Below are 26,762 nucleotides of genomic sequence, written 5' to 3'. Positions count from 1 at the left end.
AATATCAATGGCCGGAGTCCTACTCGGAGTGATTACCAGTGCTTGAATTGGGCCGGTACTTACCGGTACGCAGTACCGGCACTTCAGATTTTTACCCATGTGGTACTGGCACTTCAGTGAGGGAACAACGGAGCGTGAGATGGGTCGGAGAATCGGAGCAGCGGGAGCGGTACTGCAGTCTCTTTACCGCACCGTTGTGACGAAAAGGGAGCTGAGCCAGAAGGCAAAGCTCTCTGTCTACCGGGCCATTTTCGTTCCTACCCACACCTATGGTCATGAAGGATGGGTCATGACCGAAAGAACGAGATCGCGGGTACAAGCGGCCGAGATGGGTTTTCTCCGCAGGGTGGCTGGTGTCTCCCTTAGGGATAAGGTGAGAAGTTCGGTCATCGGGGAGGGACTCGGAGTTGAACCGCTCCTCCTTCGCGTCGAAAGGAGCCAGTTGAGGTGGTTCGGGCACCTAGTTAGGATGCCACCTGGGCGCCTCCCTAGGGAGGTGTTCCAGGCACGTCCAGCTGGGAAGAGACCAAGGGGTAGACCTAGAACCAGATGGAGGGATTATATCTCTTCTCTGGCCTGGGAGCGCCTTGGGATCCCCCAGTCAGAGCTGGTTGATGTGGCCAGGGAAAAGAAAGTTTGGGGCTCTCTGCTGGAACTGCTACCTCCGCGACCCGACCACGGATAAGCGGGAGAAGATGGATGGATGGATGGATGGATGGTATTAGCACTTCTTACTGAGTACCGGCAAGGTGCCGGTACTCAGTAAAATGCCGGTACTCAGCCGCCGTCGGCACGTCATGACGGCCCGGACTGGCCATCGGGAGGACCGGGAGGTTTCCCGATGGCCTGGCCTGTTAAGTGGCCTGGGGATTTTTTTTTATACTTATGTATTAGGGGTTTCACAGCTACCAATATTTACCAGTCGAGTAGTCGTTACGTCCTAATAAAGACACACAAAGAGAGGTTTACAACTGTATTTTCTATTGGAACTCATACAGTAACATTAAACACTGCATTTTAATTTGTGTTACATGGCTGAGTAAATAACAAACAGTAACTGGACTCACTAAAATCGACAGCAAAAAACTCTTGTTTACATACATGCCACGTAAATCCAGTGCGCAACAGCTCATTGCGCAACACTTTATTCGCTGTCCTCCACGATAGCGTCCACCTTTCCATATTTTTGGTTTGAACACCAACGCATCGACATGTGAGGGAAGGAGGCTTGACCGCTTTCGGGTGACAGTGTTGCCTGCCAGGGAAAAAACCCTCTCACTCGGGGTGCTTGTGGCTGGAATAGCCAGGTAGCTCCTCGAAAGCGGGGGAAGCGGTGCACGTTTTCTGCCCACCACTCCAGTGGATTATCCATTGTGGGGATATGCGGCGTCCGCTGGCAGTAATCCCGTAGCTCATCATCCGCATCACTGTTGACCCGTGTTTTCTTGCTGTTCGTTTGCCTCTGTTCAGTGCTGACGCCGGTCCGTTGCTCACTGGTGCTAGCATTACTGCTAGTGCTAGCTGTCGGCAGCGGGTGTTTCATCTTCAGATGGTTGCGCATAGCAGATGCATTTGTATTGTACTTCAGTACAGCTGTACACAACTGACACTTCACTGTGGAGTTGGTTACATCTTCGTTGAAGTACTTCCATACATAAGAATGTCGGATGTGTTATGTAGCATTTTGCAGCACCTCGTTTACCTCCATTTTTTTCACGACTAGTTGACTAGGGCCTACAGCGTCGACTAGTGGTAAAGGTAGTCGACTAGTCGATTAGTTGGTGAAACCCCTAGTATGTATTATGAATGCAACGCTGCGCAAATGTGGGTCTGACTCTGCCTCACAGAGGGTGACTGGCTGTCTACACATGATGTGGCATGCCGACATGGCCACTTTCATACAGATCATACTAATGCCCTCGATTGGTCTCTGTGTGTGTCATTCAAGCTCGGGAGAGTGTGTGTTGGCGGTTGGCGCGAGCGAGCGAGAAAGCGCGCGCACCTGTTACGTGTATTATTGTTAGCATCTTGTGCACTGCTAGCTAGCTGCGCTAACGGATATAAGGAGCTGTCTCAACAACAAGATGGGGGGAGAGTCCTCTCCTGTCAGACTGAGAGGCTGATAACTACAGCTCAGGTGAGGTAAATTGTGAGAAGAGTGTTTAGATAGTTAACTTAGTCTAAGTTATCTCAGTGGGTCTCAAACGGTTCGGTCACCATTTATGTAAACACATATTTCCATTTGAGGGGGGAGTGATTAGTAAAATATGCATGAATAATACAAATAAAATGTTAACTAGGTGAACAAAGGTAAGATAAACTTGTTGAGAGCTAAAACTAGTCTTTGCTGTTGCCTCAAAGAGGAGCAGGGGGAAAGGAGGGAGACAGGAGAGGCTGATTCAGGAGCACAGACACACTCACAACTATAAATGAACCAAAAACAAATAAACAAGTTTCAATGTTTTTTCAGATTGGATATGGTATGTTATTGGTTATGGCCATGTACTTATGAGTTTATGATTATTTAAAAATATACAGTTCTGTTTCATATGGGTGTAGTCTCTTTATTTCCCCCTCAAAATGCACCAGATTGATGCATTTAAGTCCAACATTTAAAAATCTTACCGGGGGAGCATGCCCACGGACCCCCCTTTAGGATTTGAGGTCCACCCCCACTTATAAAAATAGCACTTTACCACTGCAACCCTCTAATCTCAGATGCACCCGGAGTCATTTTGTTTAAGTACAGTGAGCCGTTTCTAAAATGTACAGTAAAGAGACAAACCCACCAGCATTATAGTATATACTTTGAGCCAAATACTTGTTTTTGGGCTGTATAAATAAATTGACTTGAAACAGTTGCTGATTTAGAGTACTGGCACCTTTTTTATTCCAATTCAAGCACTGGTGATTACTCACTGATTATTCTGACGACTCACATGATCAGAACCTAATATTTAATTCATTTATCTCATCTGATCCATCTGTATTATTATGTTGAGAAGGATTAATATTAATATCATTCAATTGTTGTCAAATTGTGGACGTGCTGTGTGGCTGTCTGTGGGGGAGGGGGGGGTGGGGGGTTGTCGTGCATTGTTCTGTGTTTTGTGTTAAAATGTGTAAAATTCAACAGAGTATTTAAAAAAAAAAAACATGCTAGGACTACTTTTTACATATACATGTTGTGTTTCGCGGTATACTTGGGAAAATTACTAAAAACCCAAATTCCGATGCTATGCTTTAGTTATTCCTGATGAGCAGGTGGCATGGTCCATCAGTGTACTGTATGAATGGGTGAATGTGAACGTGGTGTTAAAGTGCTATGAGGAGTTGGAAAACCATAAAGGTGCTTTAAACTTACATGATGTTAAATGTCCAAGATTATGAATATAATCAAACCCGACAGGTGTTATTTTAGTAGAGAAATTTCCCTTTTACAGCATTAATATCAATCTACAGTAATATGTATTAGCACATGTGCCTTTGACAAGCTGTGCTGACATGCAAATTGCATATTCCTTGATCAGCTCATCTGGATCTTCTCCCAGGAAGATAATGAGGGCTCTCAGGACACACTCCCTCCGAAGATGAATGTCTTCAGTCTAGGACAACATTATTTTGGTTAATTTCATTTTTCAAAATGTCTATTGACAGATTTCCTTACTCTTACAGCTAAAATCCTTCACTTTATTTAGAAACAAATGGACAGTCCTAGTTACAGTTTCATAAAACAACGGTTGCCCTCCCAATGCATCTATAAAAGGATACACAAAATGTATCCCTTTTAGCTGGCAAGGACTCATTTGACAATGCAGATTTACCTGGTCAAAAATGTCCACAATGTCAGCAGTCTTTTGACGTTTTGATCCTCCTTTGGCACGGATGACTGTGATTAGCTGACTTGAGTGAATGTCCAACTGGGCCATGAACTTCTTCTCAAGAGGAATGGTCATTATCCTCTGGAACTCTGCATTGATCTATGAAAGAATAATACAAAAATGACAGTGAGTACATTTATAAAAATTCAATTGAACTCAGTCTGTATGCAATTAACATTTGAAAAAAGAACCTTTGAAGCAAGTGTAAACTTCTTCCGACCCCTTTTCGGACGTGTAATTAGCTAAAGCTTTGTTGTTTATTGATACCAGACAATGACACTACAGATTATTCAATTATTAATTAAATGTTTTGTTATTGCATTCATTTGTATAGTACTGTATCACCTTTTGTTTCATTTGTATTTTCTTTGGTTTTACACACTCGAGGAAAAAAAACTAAACTAAGCATGCCTACACACTGGCAAAAAGTATAACAAACTAAAAATGTAAATTCTGTCAGTAAACACTGTTAAACATAATCTTTACCACACCATATTATGATGAATGGATAAAAGCTTACTAAAAAATGGATACAGACCAGATTTTTACCTCTTTTTGTTGGAACAGTGCCGGCCACCTGTCTTTGAAGTCCTTGATTCCTGGCTCTTGGTTTACCACCTCCTGTCGTCTGTAGGCGAACGTGTGAGCCATTTGGTCTGCGATGACCCTATTATTGTTCCTTATCCTGATGTCTGTCAGAAGTTCTATTCTTTCTTTTTCCAGGCTTTCCAGATTGGCACCAGTGGGGAAGGATGGATAAAAGTTAGACTCAGCTCGCTTTGGCCTCTTGACTTTTTTAGCAGGGAAAGCATCAGCTTTAGATTTCAGGGAATTTACCACCAGCTCTGGGCACCCCTGCAATTTGAGCTGAGTCCTGTAGTTTCCCCATCTTATATTTCAGGCGCTGTTTTCATCCATTGCAGCCATTGAATGAGCCAGGTTCTTTCAAACAAGGATGCTTTTTGATAAGAGCCTCTGCTACTGTGCAGAAATGTGAATCATCTGGATAGGACTTGTATCCAGAAATTGTTTCTGCAAGTCTATTCAGAATATCAGACTTGCTTCGGGAGCTGACAGTCAACATTTTGTGGCACAATACGTTTTAAGAAAGGCACATTAAACATAATTCCTTATTATTCACATTGTTAATGTATCATCTTATAGATGTGTTATCAGTTTTCAGTAAAAGGACTACAACTTCGTGTTAATCCCTTTTCCACTGACGGCATTTGCTGACTGGACTCCATCAGCACATATTTAAAAAATGACATAATGCCCACCCTTACCCTCAATGTTAGGTTCCTTTTAAATAAATGAAATCTGCAGTTGACAACTTGTATGTGCAAAAAAGTTGAATGTTATCATTTGCAATCTCCAAAGGGTTGATAGTTAGTCTTGCACCAATAACAAATATGTAGAGGAAGTCATAAAAAAACAAATATATTGTTGTTCTGCAGGTGAAGCATTAAAACTCTGACCACTCAAAAAAAAAAACACACACTGTTTGAGTGTTCTCACAAATTATTTTTCTGATATTTACCTAGTGTAATTATTTGTTGGTGAAATGATAAATAAAACCTTTGAAAACTAAAAAAAACACTGGTATGAAATAAATCTGTTTTGAGAACACAATAGTTATGAATTATTTCTTTTTCCACCTAATGAAATATCACTTTTCGCTTCCTCACCCTTTAAACATGGACATATCTTTTCAATGTGACAAGACGCATCCCTCGGATTTTGAAGTCTGCCAGTGGGTAATCATCTTGTGGCTCAAGAAGTTCCACTTCCTTGCCTGGTGACGTTTTGAGATCATAAGCTCTATAATGTTCAATGTACCATACACTGAGCTTTTTCACAATGAAGATCAACTTGTCCTGCAGTATCACCATTTGGAAGATTTCACAAAACTCTGGGAGTCCCCATAGATCAAGATCATCCCACACTTTACTGGGAGTATCTTTGTAGGTAAAAAATCATTTGTATATTAGCTTTGGCTGAACTCTAAATTGAATAACTCCACAGAAAACAAAACAGTGGATTTTGTCCTATAATCACCTCCTGCACTTTGGGTTTACGTTGAAATTACTTTCAGAACACACAGCAACATTAAAGTACTCTCTATATCACTCACAGTAGTGTAGCTTCACGTACCTTAGGTAGTAGTCCAATACGATGTGTCAAAGCCTGAAGAAACCACCACCGGTCAGGCATGAGAAATCATGAAAAGAAAAAGAAATACATTTATATACTGTATTAGGGGGACATTTATATTCGTTGTTAAGCTTTCACAGCCACGTATTATCACCCCGAACGTAGTAATGGTCTTATCAGCAACAGCAAATTACACTACAAGGCTTCTTATTAGCACATTAGCACAGCAACACAGAGCTGGATAACGCTTTAACCACCGAGCTACTATAAATGTGAGGCTTTATCAACGCTGCATCAATCACTTCCAGCATAAACAAGAAGGGAGTCCCGCCATCGAGGCGACCAGCACAACAAATTATTACTGCATCTCCCACACAGCGAGGTTAAGTTCTATGTTCGTCAGCCGGATGCATCACCGGGCTTTCACCAGCGCAACATGCCCCCTCACTGCTCAGTGATGCCGTATCGTCTTTATAATTACACTCAATGCAGCGGCGGTGACACTACATTAAACCGTTCACACACACACGCCGAAATATAAAAAAAAAAATGTGTGCAGTTTGGTGACAAGCTATGTACTAATAATGATAGTACTAGCCTTAACATGACCCAGTTTGCGCATTAGTTTGCGCCAATTTGGTAATAAGCAGCTACGCCACACAATAGGAATAACTTTAACACATTTCAGTGACAATATTAAACCAAGAGAGTAGGCTTCTACCCGCAAGCAACCAACTATCATCATGTTTGAGCTAAAGCTAGCGGTTTAGCTAACAGTGGAGCCAGTGCATCATAGCTTGTTTTGGTTTGGTTAAACACTTTAGGTGGAACATGTTATATCTGACATTGTACATTATTTTTATATAAGAAATATAACTTGTCTGAATCACACTTACCGTATGTCGAAGTCACGTCTCAAAAGAAAAAGGCGGCACATGTGACGGTGGAAAGATCTGGCAAAGATGTTGACGTCATGACGTCACACGCACGTTAGATGAGAGAAACTTGATTGATTTGCTTTCACTGATAACAAAATAGCAAATCAAATCGACGAACAAAAAAATCACATGAATACAACCCACAAAAGTACATTGGAATCTCCAAAGCATAAATCTGAATCAGATTTATTAAATGTATTAAGTTACTTCAACTACTATCAAGTACACTTTTTAGAGTGTACCACAAAATGGTTCTGAGACTTATTCAGAAATGTATACAAAGGTTCATCACAAACACTGCAGCATTTTCTGCTTCTATTTCATTGCATGCTTCAGAATAGATATATATATATATATTGATATATAGTGCTTGTGAAGGAAGAGGGGACACATATATACATATATATATATATATATATATATATATATATAAAAACAAGAGGGACATAATATCACAAAACAATTAATGATTATGATTATTTCAGCCATATGTATAGTAGTGTTAATATCTATGAGATTTAAAGTAATAATAATAATTCCCTGCAAAAGCATTAATTACAATACAATAATGGCAAAAATAGCAATTCGATATATAGTACAAATCAATCATTGTCATGTGAAGCACTGAGTGGTTGGACCCAAATGCGGAGACAGCAGAAAACTTAACAAAAATGTATATTTAACAGGCAGAACAGGAACTCAAGTAACAACAATCAACACGGAAAAAAACAGAACTTCATGAGATAGACAAACAAGGAACCGACAAGAACAGGACAGAAAACCAGGACTTATATACTAACAGGGTGACGAGGGGATGAAGTGCAAGTGGACACACAACACAGTGTGTAGCTGTGATGGAGATATTTTCAGTTTAGCTGAATGCCATGGCACACATGTATGACATACATCCCAGGTCTTAGAACACCAAATGTATAACTTTATCAGTTTAAAAAAAAAAAAAAAACGAACCTGAAAACGTGATCAATTCCCAATTATGCATTTTCACGAGAATTTTACATTATCTGTTGCTAGGTTTTAGATTATCAGTAGGTAAAAGTGGTATCACAATTAGTCAGTCGGAATATTTTTATTACATTATGCCCAGGTACTCACAAGAACATATCCTAGATGTCTGAGAACATCCAGAGATTACATTATAAACTTAATTTTAGCCTCTTCATCTCATTGGAGTCAAGAATTACTTTCAAGCTCACCAAGAAACAGCATCGCGTATGAAGACTGAATGAAAATGGATAGATACATGTTGAAAAGCATTGTAATTAGTAAAAGAAACAAGAGCATTTTTTAAACATCATGCAGATATTAATAGCATTTCAAGCTGTGCATGTTCTCAGGCAGCAATGCATAGTGCATTTAACTATAGCTTTTTTTTGTTGCTTTCCTACAGTATGTGCTTATGTACCGTGGCACTAATGAACAATGTTAAACTCAGGGATATGTTTTGTAATATATCAATGTCAACACATTATGTTTTCTTTAAAAAAACATTTAGTGGCTATTATTGAATTTCCCCATGAGGTCTGGACTGTTATTTGTCGAAAACACATCCCAATGGATGACTATATAAAGCCCAGTCACCGTGGCAAAGTGCAGGCCACAAGCGGGCTAGTAACTGTCACAACATCAATGAGAGAGACCATTGTTTAAACTAAGTAATTTATTTAAGGAAAATTCACTCGAATACTACAACATAAAAACATTGGTACACACATATATACACTGCACACTAGAAAAATGTGCAAAGTAGTAGTTTTAAAAAAGGCAATTAGTGTGAGTTCAAAGGGCAAAGAACAGCCTGCAGGGGAGCCGCTGTGAAATATGTGTCATGTCCGTGACAAAATCAGACAACATTCAATGTTGCCATGAATGACAGTATATTTTGGATGACGTCCAGTCCAAGATCTCCTCTACGACCAGCAAGAGGATCAAACTGTGCGGTGAGTTGCTCCATGTCCTCATCGCTTAGCAGGTGCTGGTTTCGAGGTACGGTGACCCTCTCTGGCCAGTCCATTGCAACATCCCCTGCATCAGCTCCACCCTCTCTTTCTGGCTCCTCCTGAGCATCTCCTTGTCCTCCACCAAAGAGTTTCTGCATGGCAGAAGTGGTCTGGCCCTGCCGTTCCAGGCAACCTTGGACAAAAAGTTATATGGGACTCTGGTGTCTTTCGGTCCTCAACCCATGATTGTTCCACTGGTCCAAAAAACCCTGTAGGTCATGGTTTATGCGTGGGAGATAGACATAATGCAGGGCCCACATGTGCATTTCATTGTCTACGTCTATTATATCTTCACTTGTTGAAGAGGTCATAATAGACATTACTCACACCTCGCCACAGGTCACCCCAGAGCCGTTCTATTCAGAGCACTGCCTCTGTGAGAGCCTCTGAAGATGTTCATCATTAGGCAGACAGCGTTGTTTTTGCCCCCATGGTCGGTTCTGACTCTCGAGGGCACACCTTACTTGGCCACCATGTCCATGAAGCTCGCCATCACGGTAGTGCTCCTGTTGTTGTCTGAGGCCCGGAGGAAGACGACCAGGCAGCTATACCCATCAATACCCCCATGAATGACAATCACACTTATTAATTTATTAATGTGTTTAATAAATTCTGGCTAGGACAACCACACCAACGGCAGCAACTTTCCCTCTGCTTCATTCTTTTCTCCTGTTCAACAGGCTTATTATCTGACCAGCTCTGATTCACTTAGAAATTATATCTGTTTTCTTCACAATCAGAATCTGTGTATTCACACTTCCTTTCTAAAACGGAACAAAGAACACAGTGCCCCTTTCACACCAACGCGGTTCCCGTTCTAGCTCCGTGCTAGTGCTCTTTTGGTTCGGAACCGGTTCTTCTTTTCAGCCCCCAGTTCCATCCCCTGAAGACAAGGCATGTGTCATAGTAGAAATGTGCAGCCCAATGAAAGAAGGAAGCATAAAGCTTGTCAATGTCTATAACCCGTCTAAAAATCTTCACATTGAAACTTGACAGACAATAGCAGGGATGGCTCATAGAAGGGAAGCAGTCAAACAGACAGTAATGGGGATGTTGTAGAAGAAAGAGGAAAGATCATTGTTTTCACCTTAATGATGGACAAAAAACAAGAATAGATGTGAATAGGGGGACACAATCATGTTTTGACCTCACACTTGTGACGGATAGTTTAGCTAAATCGTGTGAATGGTATGTAAAAAGTGACTGTACCATAGGAAGTGATCGTTACCCAGTTTTCACTATCATCAACACAAATAGGAAGTGAGTATATTTTCCAGGTGGTGCTTTGGTAAAGCAGACTGGAGAAATGTAGACTTTGCCGTAAGGAGTCAGCACAATTGTTAGCATTAGAAGGAAGTATAGAGGAGTGCTCAAATCAAATCACAATGCACATTAAAGAAGCAGCAAATAAAACTATACCAAAAAGAACAACAGAGGGTAGGAGGAAAGTGGTGCAGTGGTGGAATGAGGAATGTTTGCAGTTCATAAAGTCACCACTAGGAGTGCTCACGGTATTGTTATCTTGAAGTTCGCCGTTCTTAGCCTCACTTCCGGTTTACGGTATCGCCGCTTCCGGTTTAGCGTTAGAGAAACGGCATGGTCCGAGAGAAGAAGAAGAAGAAGAAGAAGAGGACGACAGACACATGGCATCAACTTTCCCTCTGCTTCATTCATTTCTCCTGTTCAACAGGTTAGTAGTGTGTACACAGATTATGTCATATTTCGATCTAAGAAGTGTCTTTGAAACTGTTTTATGTATAGCTTAATGTCATTCTGTGAGCTACGCCATTAGCGTGTGGCTAATGGCGCCCGCTAGCTTCTTTAACACAGGCTGTTGCTCCCTGAATAATGTAGCTCTACTATGTGTATGAGTCCCGTGCACTAGTCTGGCTTACATTTCAAGTTTATTCTGTTTGTATAAATATGTGAAATGCTGGTCTGAGGTCATAATTGTTCATATTATTTAAATGCTAAAGCGCTAATGCTATGCTAATATTGTGCCTGTACAACAGCCATGTTAAAGTGAGTACAGTCATGTACTGTGTGTGTTATCTGTTATCACTGTATTATACTGTAAATGAAAAAGGCTTTAATCCTTCATGGAAGTCATAATATGGCATGTGGATCTATGTCCATTTTTGATTAGAACACGAAATATGTCAGACATACAGTTATTTTGATTGGCTAAATGTATTTTTACATTCTCAGTTAGCTTCAGGCCTCACTGAGGAGAAGTATTGAGGTAGAAAGCTGGTGAAGCCATTTCCTTATATTCTGTTTGCACAGATAATAAACCTGGTTGGCAAGAAGGAAGTCATATTAAGCGCTTTGAGCACCAGGAAAAGCGCTTTATAAATGTAATGTATTATTATTATATTCATTCGACCACACAACACAACACAGAGATACTGTACATGTGGCGTCAAACCAGAGAATGATTAGATAAATAGAGAAAACGGATATAATTTGTAAGTAAATTTATTAATGTGTTTAATAAATTCTGCCTAGGACAACCACACAAACGGCAGCAACTTTCCCTCTGCTTCATTCTTTTCTCCTGTTCAACAGGCTTATTATCTGATTACCAGCTCTGCACAGCGGACTTGTAACACTAGCAGCAGTGGAGATGGAGCATCAGAACCTGGAGAATACAGCAACAACAACAAGGATCCATTTGAAGATAGGTAAATGTAAATATTACAGTAATAGTGTACTTTCATTGTGTGGGTGTAACATACAGGGATGCAAACTGGTCACCTTTCGGCGAAATTCGCCGTTTTGAATCCAAAATAGGTCGTTTGTGTGATTCATGTAGATCTGCAATACAAATATTATTGGGGTAAGGGGGTGTCTGGGACCCGGAGTAATCTGCGGCCGCGAGCTGTTATGTGCCATCATGACACACATGGTGTTCTTTTTTTATATTTATAATGAAGCGGCCTACCAGCATGAGTCATGGCCAGATTCAAAGGTAGATATACTCAGACAAACATTAAGTGTCAACTTTACCTTTTCTTAACTGAGGCTTGGTGGCCTGTAAACTATGGAATGCCATTTAAGCCAAAATTAAATAAATACATAAATAATTAAATAAATACATATATATATATTAGGGCCGGGACTCGATTAAAAAAATTAATCTAATTAATTACAGGCTTTTTAATTAATTAATCGCAATTAATCGCATTTTTAATCACATATAAATATTTGACCTGAGAACAGTGAGAAGCAATTTTTTTCACATGGATTTTAGTATACCATTGAATAATGACTGAATACATAAGCTTAAGCAACAAAACATTGTTTATTTTTTTCAAGGTGGTCCTTAACCAAGACCAACAGAAAAGTGCAATTTTTGCCATAAAGTGTAGCAATAGCATATTTAGGAATATAGTACATTTCAGAGATTCAGGTAGCCTATAGGTAGGTAGACCTTCTGTAAACTATAACACTTTGTTTTTTAAGTATAACACAATACTTTCAAGTACATTCAGAACATTGGAAACCCTGACTATTAGAAAACATCTCTCTGTTGCTTCAGAGGCCATAACAGACTTTGTTGATTTACCAACAGTTGATTTTTAAATTTCAGTCCAACTCTCTCAATAACCTTGGCCAAAACAATAAACAGTTCAACATAAAGTGCCAGTTGCACCAACAAAATAATAAATAGTTCAACATAAAGTGTACTGTACCATTTAAAATAAAATAAAAAAGTGCCAGTGATTGACCTCAATCCCTCCTATTCTTCCAATATCCTGATGAAAAATAAAATCTCTCTGTTGCATAGGCCACTGTTTGATCAACGCGAATTGGGTGTGGGTCCTTGTACTCTGAGTCGGGCTAACGTCCACGCTAGCTTCCACGCTAGCTGCTATAGGTTTTGCATTGAGGTGATACTTGAGGCTTGATGTGCTGCGGTGATATGCAAATTCCTTTTTGCATAATTTGCAAACAACCGTGCTCTTATCGATGCTTCCATCCGTCCGTTTTTTAAAACAAAATGTCCCATCCACGGGGCCAACCAAAGCGGTCTCATCAGCTTGTTCGTTCATGTTTGACTATTGTTCACTGTGGTTTGTTGTTGTTTGAAGTCATGAACGTTAGTTGGTGCTCCAGTATAATCGGTACCCCTGAAACTCATCCAGTGAGAAACGTTCCGCGGTGCAAAAATAAGTGCGATTAAAATGCGTTAATTTTTTTAACGCGTTAATGTTTGTGTAATTAATTAATCTTAATTAACGCGTTAAAGTCCCGGCCCTAACATGCCTATGGAATAAATTCTGAAATAAATAAATGAGGCAATAAATATGTATACATGTACATTTAAATACACATTTATTTATTTCATGGGACTTTTATTTCATAATGAAACATTTATTTATTTATTTCAAGAGACTTGTATTTCATAATGACACATTTATTTATTTCAAGAGAATCGTATTTCATAATGACATATTTTTTTATTTCAGATGACTTGTATTTCATAATGACACATTTATTTATTTCAGGTGACTTGTATTTCCTGATGAGACATTTCATGATGAGACATTTCCATTCCTTATATGCAAATGAACGGGGCGTGGTTAGCTCACAGATCCAGAAACCCAGACCAAAGCAACAGCACCACACTGACTACTAAGAAAATGGAGGAGAAGGACTATAAGTCAAACTACTAAATTCTCAGAGTCAGACATCATATGTAATCTGATACTCTAAATTTCACCCGCCAGAAATGTTCGCTTCTTCTTCTTCGGTGTAAATTGTCCGTTGGCAAACCAGTTGACTTCTTCTTCTCTCAGTTTTTTGGCGGATTGCAAACAAGGTGCATACCGCCACCTTAAAGTGTGAATCATCATATCATTCCATCTTTTAACTCATGGACGTATCTATGATCTAATCCAAAATAAATAAATAAAAAACATAATAAATAAAACAAAACAAAAACACTAATCTATGATCTTTCCTGACCTAATGTTAGATAATTGTACCTACCCCAGTTTCAATACAGGTAAACAGTGCCTTTCTGTTAGCTCTTTCTCCCTCTCCTTTTGCTCCCAAAATACCAACCACACTCCATTCCCTCTCTGCCTCTAAAACGTTATCCTTTAGTTTTTCTCTTTCAGCTTTATAGATGTTCCACATTTTCTTTCACTCAAAAGTTCCTACACTTGTCACTGTTACTTTTACAACAATGGTCTGTATTAGGGATGTGCATCTCCATCACTGAGGCCGATGCGATGCGCATCTCGATACGTTGCCACGATACGATACAGTAACGATACCTTTGAAACACCAGGCGATACGATACGATACGATTCACCCCTGTTGCGATACAGTTCGATACGATTTGATTCAACATTATGCGATTCGGGGCGATACGATGCGATTCAACACGATGCAAAAATAATGATACTTCAATATGGTACGACAGAGGATTTTTGTTTTATTCCTGATATGCAGCAAATCATACATTAACAAAAAAGTGCTTTACATATCTGGTACTGCACATCCCATCATGCCGTTTATTTTTTTTACCTTTAAAAGCTCTCCAGAGTACAATTGTATAACACCTCACAGTTAAACAATGTAAGGATGCATTGCTCATGATTAACAATGTGCAAATAACAGCTACCATAGAGCAATGCCCATACAGCTGCCAGCCTGATGTGCTTAACACTCAGAGGCTAACTCACCAGTGAGCAGAAAGCAGTGGTTTCTATCTGAACAATAAAGAAAACAAATAACCTTTCACAAACAGGTATTTCATAACTGCTTACAGTAAGGAAGACATTTAAATTATTATTGGCCGTCACAGGCTGCTGTAAGCTAAACACCTCTCTCTGACAGAACACCTCACTGAGTGATTTAACTCATATGTCTCACTTTCAGGTTTCTCTTTTCAGCCGCAGACCCCATGTCGCCTCTTTATGTGCGTCGCTAAGTTCCTCGTACTACTTGTGTACTTTAAAGCGGCTCGGCATCGTTAACAATTTGCGAGTGATTTTTCAAGTTGACCGTCTGTAGTAATAGTGCCGCGCACATATACCATCAGGACGTTACTGATGGGGTGCGGCTGCGGAGTGATACTGTGTGTATGCAAGTCCGCATCTAGGACGGATCTATGTATCATGGCTGTAGACCTGTTAAGTAATAAAGATACCTCATACAAAGGTCTACGGATACCTTATTACTCTCCATGACCTGCGGTCAACTATATAGCATAAATGACTATTACACCGTCTTTCTTGAATAATCCGAAGTGTTGCCAAACGTTTGATTTGTAGGTATTTTTCGGTGCGCTGTGTTTCTCTTTCTCCTCAACTTCCGTGTGTGTTGATAACTGAGACTCTCGTTCTCCGTAGTGGCGAAGCAAATATCAAAGATCGTCTCTGCTGAACGTTGACAAGATAAGGGGATTTTATATGAATGAATCGGTTTTTTACCGATGCAAAGACGCTACGCAATCGATGCATCGCGAGTTCAACCCAAACTGTAGCCGATGTGCACTCTTTCAACCGGTGCACTCGCATCTTGAACGTTTATGCCGGTGCACCGATGCGAATCGGTGAATCTTAACATCTCTAGTCTGTATAGTTGAGTAGAAACAAACTGTCCCTACAGTTTCAGGTAGATTAACAAAAAAAAGTTTGCAATGAAGCACAAAACCCCTCTTTGTATTAAGCTAGCTGCCACAGAAAGTACAGCTTAACATACTAACCTGGTAGAGTTAGCTAACGTTAGCTAACTTCATGTCCAACTAAAAACCTCTAACGTGCATTACATTGACGATTTTAAACACAACTTAACTCTCTCAACTTGTAAAATAACGTTAATTTAACATACCCTTAATAACTACATCACGTTTTTCAGGGGCAACACAAACTGCAGAAAACGTTAGCTGCTAACAGTTGTTAGCTAAGACAGCTAGCTCGTAACAATAGCCTCCTAGCAAACTTAAGGTTACGTTAACATTAACTTAACGTTGTAAGAAAGCAAAACGAACCTTCGAGAAATATTTTACTCGTATAATTGTGTAGCGTTGCTTACCAACAGAAGGACTTTTAGCTGTTTCCCAGTAGAGACTAGAGAGAGCTGTCAGAGCGGTTGCTCTCAGAAGAGCAGCATTGGGCGGACCAGATAAGACCAGAGAAGAACCAGTTAAGCACCAGAAAAGCACAATAATGGTTCTTGAACCGGTTTGGTTTATTGGCAGTTTGCAAACCACTTAAGAGTACTGGAGTGTGAAACAAAAGCTATTGAGTCAGTGTTGTGGTGCTTTGGTCTAGGTCACTGGATCTGTGAGCTAACCACCTGAAATAAATAAACGCGTCATTATGAAATACAAGTCATCTGAAATAAAAAAATATGTCATTATGAAATACGATTCTCTTGAAATAAATAAATGTGTCATTATGAAATACAATTCTCTTGAAATAAATAAAAGTGTCATTATGAAATAAAAGTCTCTTGAAATAAATAAATGCGTCATTATGAAATAAAAGTCCCATGAAATAAATAAATGTGTATTTAAATGTACATGTATACATATTTATTGCCTCATTTATTTATTTCAGAATTTATTTCATAGGCATATTTATTTATTTAATTATTTATTTATTTAATAGATAAATGGCATTCCATAGTAAACAGTATGAACAGGCGGGCTGCGTGTTTTCTATTGTAAATAAATAGATAAGACTATGAATTTGTATTTATTACCTGAGTAGAAATTCTGGTGTTAAACGTCAATTTAAGGACAGAGTAAGTGGGCTTCTTTCATTTTGACGAGTGACTTATATTTTAATTTTCGAGTTCAATTGATAAAGATATTGTAAACGTAACTTTAGTTTAGAACATTGTGTTATATATTTTTACATCACCAAAATGTTGACCACTGTCCTAAAATAAAGTATAGGCTTTGAGTAACTCATTTAAGTTTAATGTTTGATATATTTTGAATATGTCAATGCTCTTCTTGTAGCTTAGAAACTTTGATGGCTAATTAATAATAATAATAATAATAGATTTAATTTGTTAGCGCTTTTACAGGTGCTCAAACAGGGTGTCCGCGGGGTCTTAAAAAGTATTAAAAGTTGATAAATCAATTTAGCGAAAATTAAGGCTATTAAAAAGTATTAAACGGCATTTTCCAAGGTATTAAGAAGGTCCACAGCAACGACAACATGAAACCCCCTTTAATTTACTGAAACGACATGTCGGGAAACCCCCCAAGGCGGCCCCATGCATAGCGCGCCGTAAAATGCTGCTTATTATTTTAAGTTTCGTTGCCTTGCTCCACTCTGTGGGGGGGGGGGGGGGGAACTAAACGACTACGGTAACGGGTCCCAAGGTGGGTAGATCGGCATACGCAATGCTCTGGGGGTCCAACGGCTCCGTGTGTAAGCCCTATATGATCATTTTCTGATAACGATGAAATAGCCCGCCTCCATCTCCCCACGTCTCCTGCTGCTGCTGGGCTGTCAGAAGAGGGGGAGGAAAAGAGAGGCAGGCACCGTTTATTAAATATTATTATATTATTATACAGAGAACAGAGTCGTTATGAATTTGTTTTAAAGCTCAATAAATAACAAAGAAGACCTCTGACCGGCACTTTTCTAATTTTGTACGGAAGATTTAAACTTTAACGGACATGTTGACCGGCGGAACATTTTTTTTTACGGAAACTCTGCCGCACGGTCCCCTCGTTCCTTGGAAGAGGCGGTGAGGTGGGTGTTTTTCATCTGCTGTGGACTACCGGAGAGATATAAAGCAGGAGAACACGCGGTCCACCGCGGAAAATAAACAGAAGGGCAACCATGGCAACCATGCTCCGGGGTCTTCTTCGCTGCTTTTGGTGTATTTCGGGCAGCAGCGCCACTTACAGGCCTCGTTTCCAGCATTTCCAGCGGTCTAGTGTGAACGGACACGTTAATGAATCGAATGCGTGTGAACGGAAGCCTTTTTTGCGCTTGCGTATGCGTTTTACCGTATGCGTCCTCGGGGGGCCGGGGTCTAAGCCAAACTATATCCGGTCACAGAGATATGCTATTTTAAAGTAAAGTCAACACATATCGACCCTAAATATAGTCTATATTAAGAACGAGAAAAGTCATAACATATATATCCTTTTTTTAAACATATGACAAATGTGTGAGGGTGATGACGTCAGAGCATCGTCCTATGTGCCAGGGCTTAGCCCCGGACAGCCCAAGCCCAATTTAACCCCTGGGTATTTGTGAGGGAGCTCCTATATGGCATTACCCCGCTGAAGCTCACCAAAGTTTAACATATTTCATAGTTCAAAGTTTTGTCAATTGTTTTGTTTATTGGTCAAATACTGGTTTCTAATGGTTTCTGAGGAGTTTTACTGGAATGAAAGAGCACAGAGTCTACAGAAGCAAAAAAGCAGCATACTGCATTAAACCTGACCTTCACAGAGAGGTTGAAGTTCATGTGGAAAGGAGGCTTCAGTAGTCTTTCTGCACTCTGTTTAGTTTTGCTATCTTACAATCAATATAGTAAATGTGAGATAAAGTGTGCTGCCAATGTAACCGGTTAGAACTCAAAGTTGCGATGAGGTCTTAAAATGTATGGAAAGGGTCTTAAAAAAGGTCTTAAAAAAGGTCTTAAAAGGTATTAAATTTGACTTCAGGATTCCTGCATATACCCTGTCAAAGACGCTTTACAGATAATAGTGAAGAGAAAAGAAAAGAGAAGATACATCTGTCTGATCTGACGCTGTTGTCGTCGTTCAAGATGATCAGCAATCGAACAGGTGGTCCAATATCAGCCATGGCGCTCTTAAGAGAAAGAGAGAAATGAAGCTCAGCGCAAGTTCAGGCAGGAAGACCTATCACTTTGTATTGCGCGTCATGGCAATACTCGCTCCCTTCACTAAAGGATAGGGAGCGCCACTCCTCAGCTAACCTATCACTTCCCTCCATTCACAAGCCTAATCATCGCACCTGTTAATCCCTCTATATATGCTCTCCCCTTTTCCATCAGCTGTCTTCCAGGTGTCAACGCGCAAGCAGCAGCAGGGCTTCGTCCCAGCTCCAGGTATATATTCATCAGCTCCGCAGTCTTGCGGATTAAGCTACAGGCGGCGTTCCCCAGTTGGCTAGCGGTTCTAGCCGGCCACCCCGCAAACCCGGACGCGGAAGAAAAAGACAAGGATACTGGGCTCCACGGAAGTTCCTCCGGCTTCATGGAAATGGGCTACTTCAGGCAAACAATTGACGCACGCCTTCAGTCTCTCGAGAGGGCATCACTGGCATCAGGGCCGCTCAAATGCGGCGCTTCCGGCCTTCACGCGGAACGGGCCCTCATCGCTTGCGAAGCTTCACCCACTTCTGGCTTCAACCACAACCCCTCTTGCAGGCAGGCAGGGCTCAAGCTACATCTCATCGAAGCTACTTCTCCTCCCGGCTCAGTAGCAGCACTGGTCACTAAGTGCGTCTTAGGTGGCAAGCAGGTAGTGATGGCGAGATGAAGCCTTATGAAGCTTTGAAGCTTTCCAGCAATTGGTTCGCAAAGGGTTCATCTCATGAGGCTTCATCATGGGCTTCATTTGAACATAAACCCCCTGTTGGTCAAAGCGTGTAAAACAGGCAAATTGGAAATCTCAACAGTGTGCTCTATCTCATACCGAGTTCCCAATGAGTAAAGCCTTAGAATAACTCTAAACAACGAACATAAAATCCTATTTTCATGTTAACAATATTGTTTTCATTCCAGTTGAACGATTGTGATTGAAAAGCCTATAGGAGGCTGGTAAACATTGCAAGAGGGATTCGTATTCCTTAATATTGTTCATAAACTTAACCATGTTGTAGCCTGAGAAGGCTAAACCATATCAGGAATACATTTATTAACTGCATTATCTCATTTAGCTGTAGCTTCTATAAGCAAACCCTGCGGTCGTGGGTCGGCTGCTTTCCAGCTGAGCCACAGCCCACACGCTGAATCTACCCAAAAACACTGGATATATCTAATCTGCTTTATTCATTTATTTATTCATGTTTTATTCCTACATTTATTTATGCTTGTATCTATTTATACTTATGACATTTTCCGACCTCTATATAAGTGAGGGTCTGAGCTCTTTTAATTCCATCGTGTCACCAGCGGACCCGGGTACAGGAGGGGTAATATGGTTCTTGTTATACATCCATGGGTATTATGAGCGTTGTGGCTCAACGGTTCAAATGAATCGCTTCCCGAAGCAGTCACGTGGTATCGACAGGCAGCGAGGTTCGTTTGTCATCGATGACATCACTGGCCCAAAATGATACAAGCCTCGATACATGCTTCACAAAAAGATTGGGGATTACTCGACACACGCTCCGAAGCCTCGGCGCAATACGTAACGTCACTACTAGCGGGTTCAGCGCACAGCAGGCTCGCCTCCTTTCCCTGCGCCTCACCGCTAAAACAGGTAAGAAAAGAGAAGAAAGAAAAGAGAGAAAGAAAAGAAGAAGAAAGAGAAAAGCAAAAGAAGAGAAGAACGAAGAAGAAGAGAGAGAAAGAGAAGAAGAAAAAGGAGAGAATATCGTTGCCTTTAGTTTAGGGTTAAGGTGAGTTCCAGGCAGTGTCGGGTGTAACGCGTTACAGCATGGAGTTATGCAGTTCGGGTAACTACTACCCGTCACAATGCTCAGTAAGTACCGCAGTTTCAAGCTTCAACACAGCCACGGATGCTGCCCATCCGTGGTTTTTGGGGGTTTCTTTCAGGGAGAAAGAGATGTTCATGTAAGATGATAGAAGACAGTCTAATCACCCAACCAGCACATCAGCATCAACGTCTCACCGTGGCGTAATTAAACTGCTAATTAAGCTAGTCCTATATCAGGGCTCGACAGTAACGGTTGCCAGGTTGCCATTGGCAACCATTCAGAAAAATGTCAACCACTTCTTGGACTTTGGTTGCCATCAGCGGCAACCAGTTTTTAACATAAGAAATAAGGACAGCAAAACGTGCACCCCAAAATAGATACATTTTCATATTTGTTTAAGAGTGATATTTAATTGTTGTGACCAGTCGGAACCTGATACTTAAATTGCACATGCATTGGCGTGATTACGGAGCCAGAAAGCGATGCACGTTTACTCGCGTGCGCGGTGCGCCGTTTGTTTTACAACAAATGGCGAAGCAAAAATAAGTTGGTTGACTGTGTGGTAAAAAAGTTCAGCCAACACCTCAACTTCTCAAATGAATGTTCAAGTGATTCAACTGATGGAGCGTAAGGTAAAACCCGAACGAAAAACAAAGAGGAATGTTTTCCATTCACTTCCGGTAAAAGTTCCTTCAAAATAAGAGTCCCGATCTTATTACTACAAAATAAAAGTGCAAAACGAAACTTTACCATAGAAAAATGGCTGCATTAAATTATAACCACTTCTATAAAAGGTAACACATTTTAAATATAGTTAGACATATTAAAGGTAATTTACAGCATCAATAATTAATATCAAATGTTTACCTGTGGATGGTTTTCATTTATTTAACATTAGAAATGTATTAGTCTGGCAATGCAAGACTTCAATGCTGAAGGGCCAATGGGTCTATGGTGGGGGTCAGCACAAAGGTCAAGAAAACCCACATTTGAAAGGGAGACAACGGATGATCAAGAAACTAGTGACTTGCTCAATTCATTTGTGAGGGATCTATGAAGAACAGGACAACAGCAGCACTACTGGTATTTTGTATACCAGCAATTGAGGGTGGACAAGTTTACTACCACTTAGGTTCAAATAAGTGCGTTAATTACTTATTGTAAAGAATTTGAACATTCTTGTGTCACATGTTCATTCTTAAGTTGATGTATAACTGTATAGCATCTTAATTATTTAAAATATAAGGTATCTTAAAAAAGGGCAACCGTATTTTCAGTTTTGGCAACCAAAAGCGGATGCCTGGTTGCCAGCCTGACAACCACTTTTAAAAGTTAGAGTTGAGCCCTGCCTATATCATGGGTCATGTCTCAGTATTTACCTAGCAATATTATTTCATGCTGCTCATATTGCACTCATATATTGGTTTCATGCTCACATGGCTTATGTTAAGCAGGGTATGATATTAATGCATCATTGTACTCAAGCTAACAGCCGCCTTACATTGTCTACATCTCCCTCTTCGCCGGGCATCGGCTTGTGCCGGCTATCCAAGATCTCTCCTGCTTACCTCTGGTAAACATGCATATAACTGGTGGTGGTGTCTTAAGAGCATTTCAGGGCTCGTTCAGGATAGGTGCAGCAAACCTGCCGCAATCAAGGTAATTGTTCCTCTTCCCTACAACAACCGCTTCTCATCCTACATTCGTCCGAACCTCAGTGCCGTGCTGGCTATCCAAAGGTCTCTCCAACCTTCAAATTGGTACGTATGCATATAACTGGTGGTGGTTCTTAGCATGTCAGCACGTATATTCGCCCCGCGGCTCATGTTTATCCTTGCATGTCTAACCCTGTACGTCCAGGTTGTAACCTTCGGGTCTGTATAAACTGTGTCCCTGCGAAGTCAGGTTGCCCCGTACGTCCGGGATGCCCTGTACGTCCAGGATGCCCCGTTCGTCCGGGATGCCCCGTACGTCCGGGAAGCCCTGTATGTCCAGGACGCCCCGTATGTCCGGGATGCCCCGTACGTCCGGGATGCCCTGTATGTCCGGGATGCCCCGTACGTCCGGGATGCCCTGTATGTCCAGGACGCCCTGTATGTCCAGGATGCCCTGTACGTCCAGGATGCCCTGTACGTCCAGGAAGCCCTGTACGTCCAGGTTGTAACCTTCGGGTCTGTATAAACTGTGCCTAGGAGGCATCAGCATGTCTAAATCCCCACATGTATTAACCTCTCTTTTCATCCATAGATTTCCACTGCATCCCACAAGGTAAGATTTCATCACGTTCAGTACTTCATACTTTCACTTCTTTTGGGGGTTCATTGGAAACGGTTCTTCCCTTCCCGAATGACATCCTACAAAACCTGGGCCTAATCGCCAAACACCATTTCATTCGCTTGTTATAAACTGTCATCATTATGTTTCATTTATATAATGTGACCCGATAATAAACATGTATTCCATACATCACGTCTCTCCTGATTGAAATGAAGCTCAGCGCAAGTTCAGGCAGGAAGACCTATCACTTTGTATTGCGCGTCATGGCAATACTCGCTCCCTTCACTAAAGGATAGGGAGCGCCACTCCTCAGCTAACCTATCACTTCCCTCCATTCACAAGCCTAATCATCGCACCTGTTAATCCCTCTATATATGCTCTCCCCTTTTCCATCAGCTGTCTTCCAGGTGTCAACGCGCATCTCCTCCACCCCTTCGCCTCCTGCTTCCAACTCAGGGCCAAGCTCAACCTTCTCCCTTCCAACCGGACCTAACCACTTATCACCACCACCAGTGTCTAGACCCAGGGGGGTTCATCGGAAACGGTTCTTCCCTTCCCGAATGACATCCTACAAAACCTGGGCCTAATCGCCAAACACCATTTCATTCGCTTGTTATAAACTGTCATCATTATGTTTCATTTATATAATGTGACCCGATAATAAACATGTATTCCATACATCACGTCTCTCCTGATTGAAATAGAGAGATGTGAAGAGGGAATTAATGAAATGCAGGTTTCCACTCAATACATTTTTTCTTTTCAAATTGCATTGTGTTATACTTTACAAAGTATTACATACAAAGTTCATATATATATATATATATATATATATATATATATACTCATTCTGACCTTATACATACATATGTATATATATATATATATATATATATGTATGTATGTATAAGGTCAGAATGAGTATATATATATATATATATATATGAACTTTGTAAAGTATAACACAATGCAACTTGAAAAGAAAAAATGTATTGAGTGTACACCTGCATTTCATTAATTCCCTCTTCACATCTCTCTATTTCTCTCTTTCTCTTAAGAGCGCCATGGCTGATATTGGACCACCTGTTTGATTGCTGATCATCTTGAACGACGACAACAGCATCAGACTAGAGCTTCAAAATGGGATTCCCAACTCAATGGAAGAGCTCATTGAGGAGGTCAAGAATTCATGTGGATTAGAAGGTTACATAAGGCTACAGTAGAAAGGCACTGATTTTGGGAACACATTTGTTAATCTTACATCTACACATGCGATTAAAGATTTAACAGTGATCAAAGTTGTCGAATTAGACCCCGATTCTACAACTGTGGTCTTGTACCCAGTTGAGATACCATTAAATAGTACCCCTACAAGTGGACTGTACAGTGAAGACTCCTCCTCTGGATCTGTGAATACAGATGACACATTACTACTTAGCGGCTCTTCCTCGGAATCATTAAGAACACCGCAGTGGCCTAAAGTGTTTCCAATCCCGGTCTTCTCATATCACACAGAATGTCAATTACAGAGAGGAAATGCAGAGTACACAAAGAACCAATCTAGACTGACACCAAGCTCAAATCATCTGCAGAGCTTGCTGTGAACTCGTTGAAGACCAAGTCTGAGGAAGAGTCCTACCCTGCGAAGAATTTAAAGAGAGCCGGGCGAGCTGAGGCCGACCATTTTCCGTCCTTGCCGATTGGTGAGACTCCAGAAAGCAAGGAGCAAGAGACAATTTCCCTTTTGACAGAACAACAGAAAAGAAACAACCGGCAATCAATAAAAGAAAAGATGGCGAAGGCGTTTGGGTACCGAAGACATGAAATAGTGCATCAGAGGCCAAGCATTGAAGGCCTCTTGGAGCGGTGGCCTGCACTTTTTCACATGGAAGAGGTCATTATTTTTGATGAAACCCTTGATTGTAAGCCTGCAGTGGAGAATAAATGAGGGCCCAACTGACTAACAACTATAGACAGCCACGGCAAATATGTTGATGTTTTATTTTTAATATATATCACAATATAAGTTTTACATCTATTACTCTTAGTGTCTTTATTTGGTGGTGGTTTTCAATAAATATGTGGATTAATTAATTAAAATGTTACATTCATACAAGCTGACTTGGAGTACTTTTAATCAAACCGTTGGCTCTTTATAACAAATATGTGTATTATAAATTCTCAATGTTTTTTGTTTTCTATGCTGCTTATATTTTCTAGGTAAATGCTGAGTTCATAACAACAATTCCATTGGAGACAAAGTTCTTGGCGCAGTTGGACAAACACTCCACCAAACTGCTGCAGGTCATCAGGAGCATGGGAGGAGTTGTGAAACAAGACCACCGGGATCTTGCAGGTTTGGATGAGGTATCTATGAATGAGTTTTTTTATCTGTGGGATCAGTGGCTGAATCGTCCTTTTTTTTGCATTTGATTTATAATATATATATATATATATATATATTTCTGTTCTTACTCAGACTGTGGACATCACCATCAGAAAAGAATGCATCCTCAAATCTCTAATGATCTACCTGGGTGAACCTGTTGACCATCTCATCAAAGAATTCCAGGTAAGACCTCCCACTCACTCACAAGATGTTTGTTCATAAAAGAAAAATTAAATATTTGTACTGCATGCAAATAACTGCTTGGTTAGAAAGCTAGTCATTTTTGATGACCTCCTGAGCTTTCCTCTTGGGCCGACTAAACTGAGAACTTTCCTTTTTTCATCTATCCACTATAATCTTGTATTTTTAAAAGGTAGCTGCAAACTTGGGGAAATGTTTGCGCCTCAGGCCTGTTGAACTACACTCTGTGGTCCTCATCCATTTCCCTTTTGTTCGCATGATCTCCAGGAAGCTGAGGCTGGAGAACTGGAGCAGGCAACAATGGCCATCTTTGTCATTGGGAAAGAGGATCAGTTTCATCGACCCAAAGGCGTCAAGGTTCTCATCGAAGGAACAGAGGTCCTCAGCGGCTTGCCCTCGGTTTGCGACAGCTTTTTCCATGCTCTTCGGGCTCATATACGCACTGAACTTAAGATATCCGAAATAACTGCAATCAACTTTTGAAGTTGTGCGAAAAGTCCTGATGGAGCTTGAGGGGAAAAAGATGAGCCCAAAAGTGAATAGACTGAAAACCCAGCTGTTCATCCCAGAGTAGACACTTTGTTGCACTCACTCAAAGTTACCATTGTTACATGGTAAGGTTTCTAAAACCAAGGTTTTATAATAATTATGCATTATAAAACATTTGCAAAAAAGTGTTGTGTTCAGAAGTTGCACTTACAGTATGACCGATTTTCACTGTAGAAGCATGTCTTATCATTTTCAGAGATTACATGTCTCACAGGCGCAAGTTGTCAGTGTTGCTTTAAAAAAGTGTGCAGTGGATAATAAGGACAAGTCTTTTTTCTAAGAGTTTGATGTTTGGAAGCGGCACATATTACTGCATTTTAACTGTGGTACTTATTAACATGTCTAAGATCAGGTAATGGCTGCCTCAGAGGCCAAAGCTGGTTGTGTGAACAACTTGTTTTTCATTCAAATAAATTGAGTTAAAATATACAGATTGATCTGAAGAAATTGACTTTCATTGAGTCAATGTAAAATATTTCTCTACTCAAATTCTTTTTTGTTGATACAACGTTTTACTTTTATTAGTGTACCTTTCAGTTGCATTGCAGACTTATTTAAGAATACGGTAGGAAATTGTGGAGTAAAATTAATATCTATCTTGTACACACACACTTTTCCTCTACTGATATGAGGAAATGTCAAAGAGAGGAAGACCGAGGGGACTAAAGTATTTCTTATTTTTCTACATTGACCTGAATGTATTCTGTGTATTTGTGCACTGAAATAAAAGTTTTTAT

General features: G+C 40.5%; 2 protein-coding genes across 21 annotated transcripts in view; one reads left to right on the top strand and one right to left on the bottom strand.

Moving 5' to 3' along the window:
* Nucleotides 1-16,392, bottom strand: part of LOC307038723 (uncharacterized protein) — a 22,590-nt gene extending 6,198 nt beyond the window's left edge. For 4 of the 17 annotated variants that reach the window (XM_079680357.1, XM_079680351.1, XM_079680356.1 and 1 more), the window contains exons 1-5: nt 6,932-6,977; nt 6,036-6,068; nt 5,570-5,676; nt 4,431-4,605; nt 3,825-3,980 (exon numbers count right to left, since the gene is read on the bottom strand). Coding sequence is in view for 9 of the 17 variants with exons in the window: in XM_079680351.1 (XP_079536477.1) it covers nt 3,825-3,980; nt 4,431-4,605; nt 5,570-5,586 (348 nt within the window). In the remaining 8 variants the exon portion in view is untranslated. The other 13 variants (XM_079680349.1, XM_079680350.1, XM_079680364.1 and 10 more) reach the window with 11 other exon arrangements.
* Nucleotides 8,747-26,762, top strand: LOC307038722 (uncharacterized protein; the record flags this gene model as incomplete). 4 transcript variants are annotated; one of them, XM_079680347.1, is made up of 5 exons in its annotated part: nt 11,470-11,675; nt 23,945-24,808; nt 25,107-25,253; nt 25,366-25,458; nt 25,744-26,762. In XM_079680347.1, the coding sequence occupies exons 2-5, from the start codon at nt 24,794-24,796 to the stop codon at nt 25,957-25,959; spliced, it is 471 nt and encodes a 156-aa protein (XP_079536473.1). In that variant the 5' UTR covers nt 11,470-11,675; nt 23,945-24,793. The 4 variants fall into 4 exon arrangements, with proteins under 4 accessions (XP_079536470.1, XP_079536473.1, XP_079536472.1 ...); XM_079680346.1 differs by having other exon boundaries at nt 11,472-11,675; nt 23,945-24,064; XM_079680345.1 differs by having other exon boundaries at nt 11,477-11,675; nt 23,945-24,780.

This window comes from Notothenia rossii, assembly GCF_949606895.1.
Source record: "Notothenia rossii genome assembly, chromosome: 5".
Lineage (NCBI taxonomy): Eukaryota > Metazoa > Chordata > Actinopteri > Perciformes > Nototheniidae > Notothenia > Notothenia rossii.
This window is presented reverse-complemented; position numbering and strand designations above follow the sequence as displayed.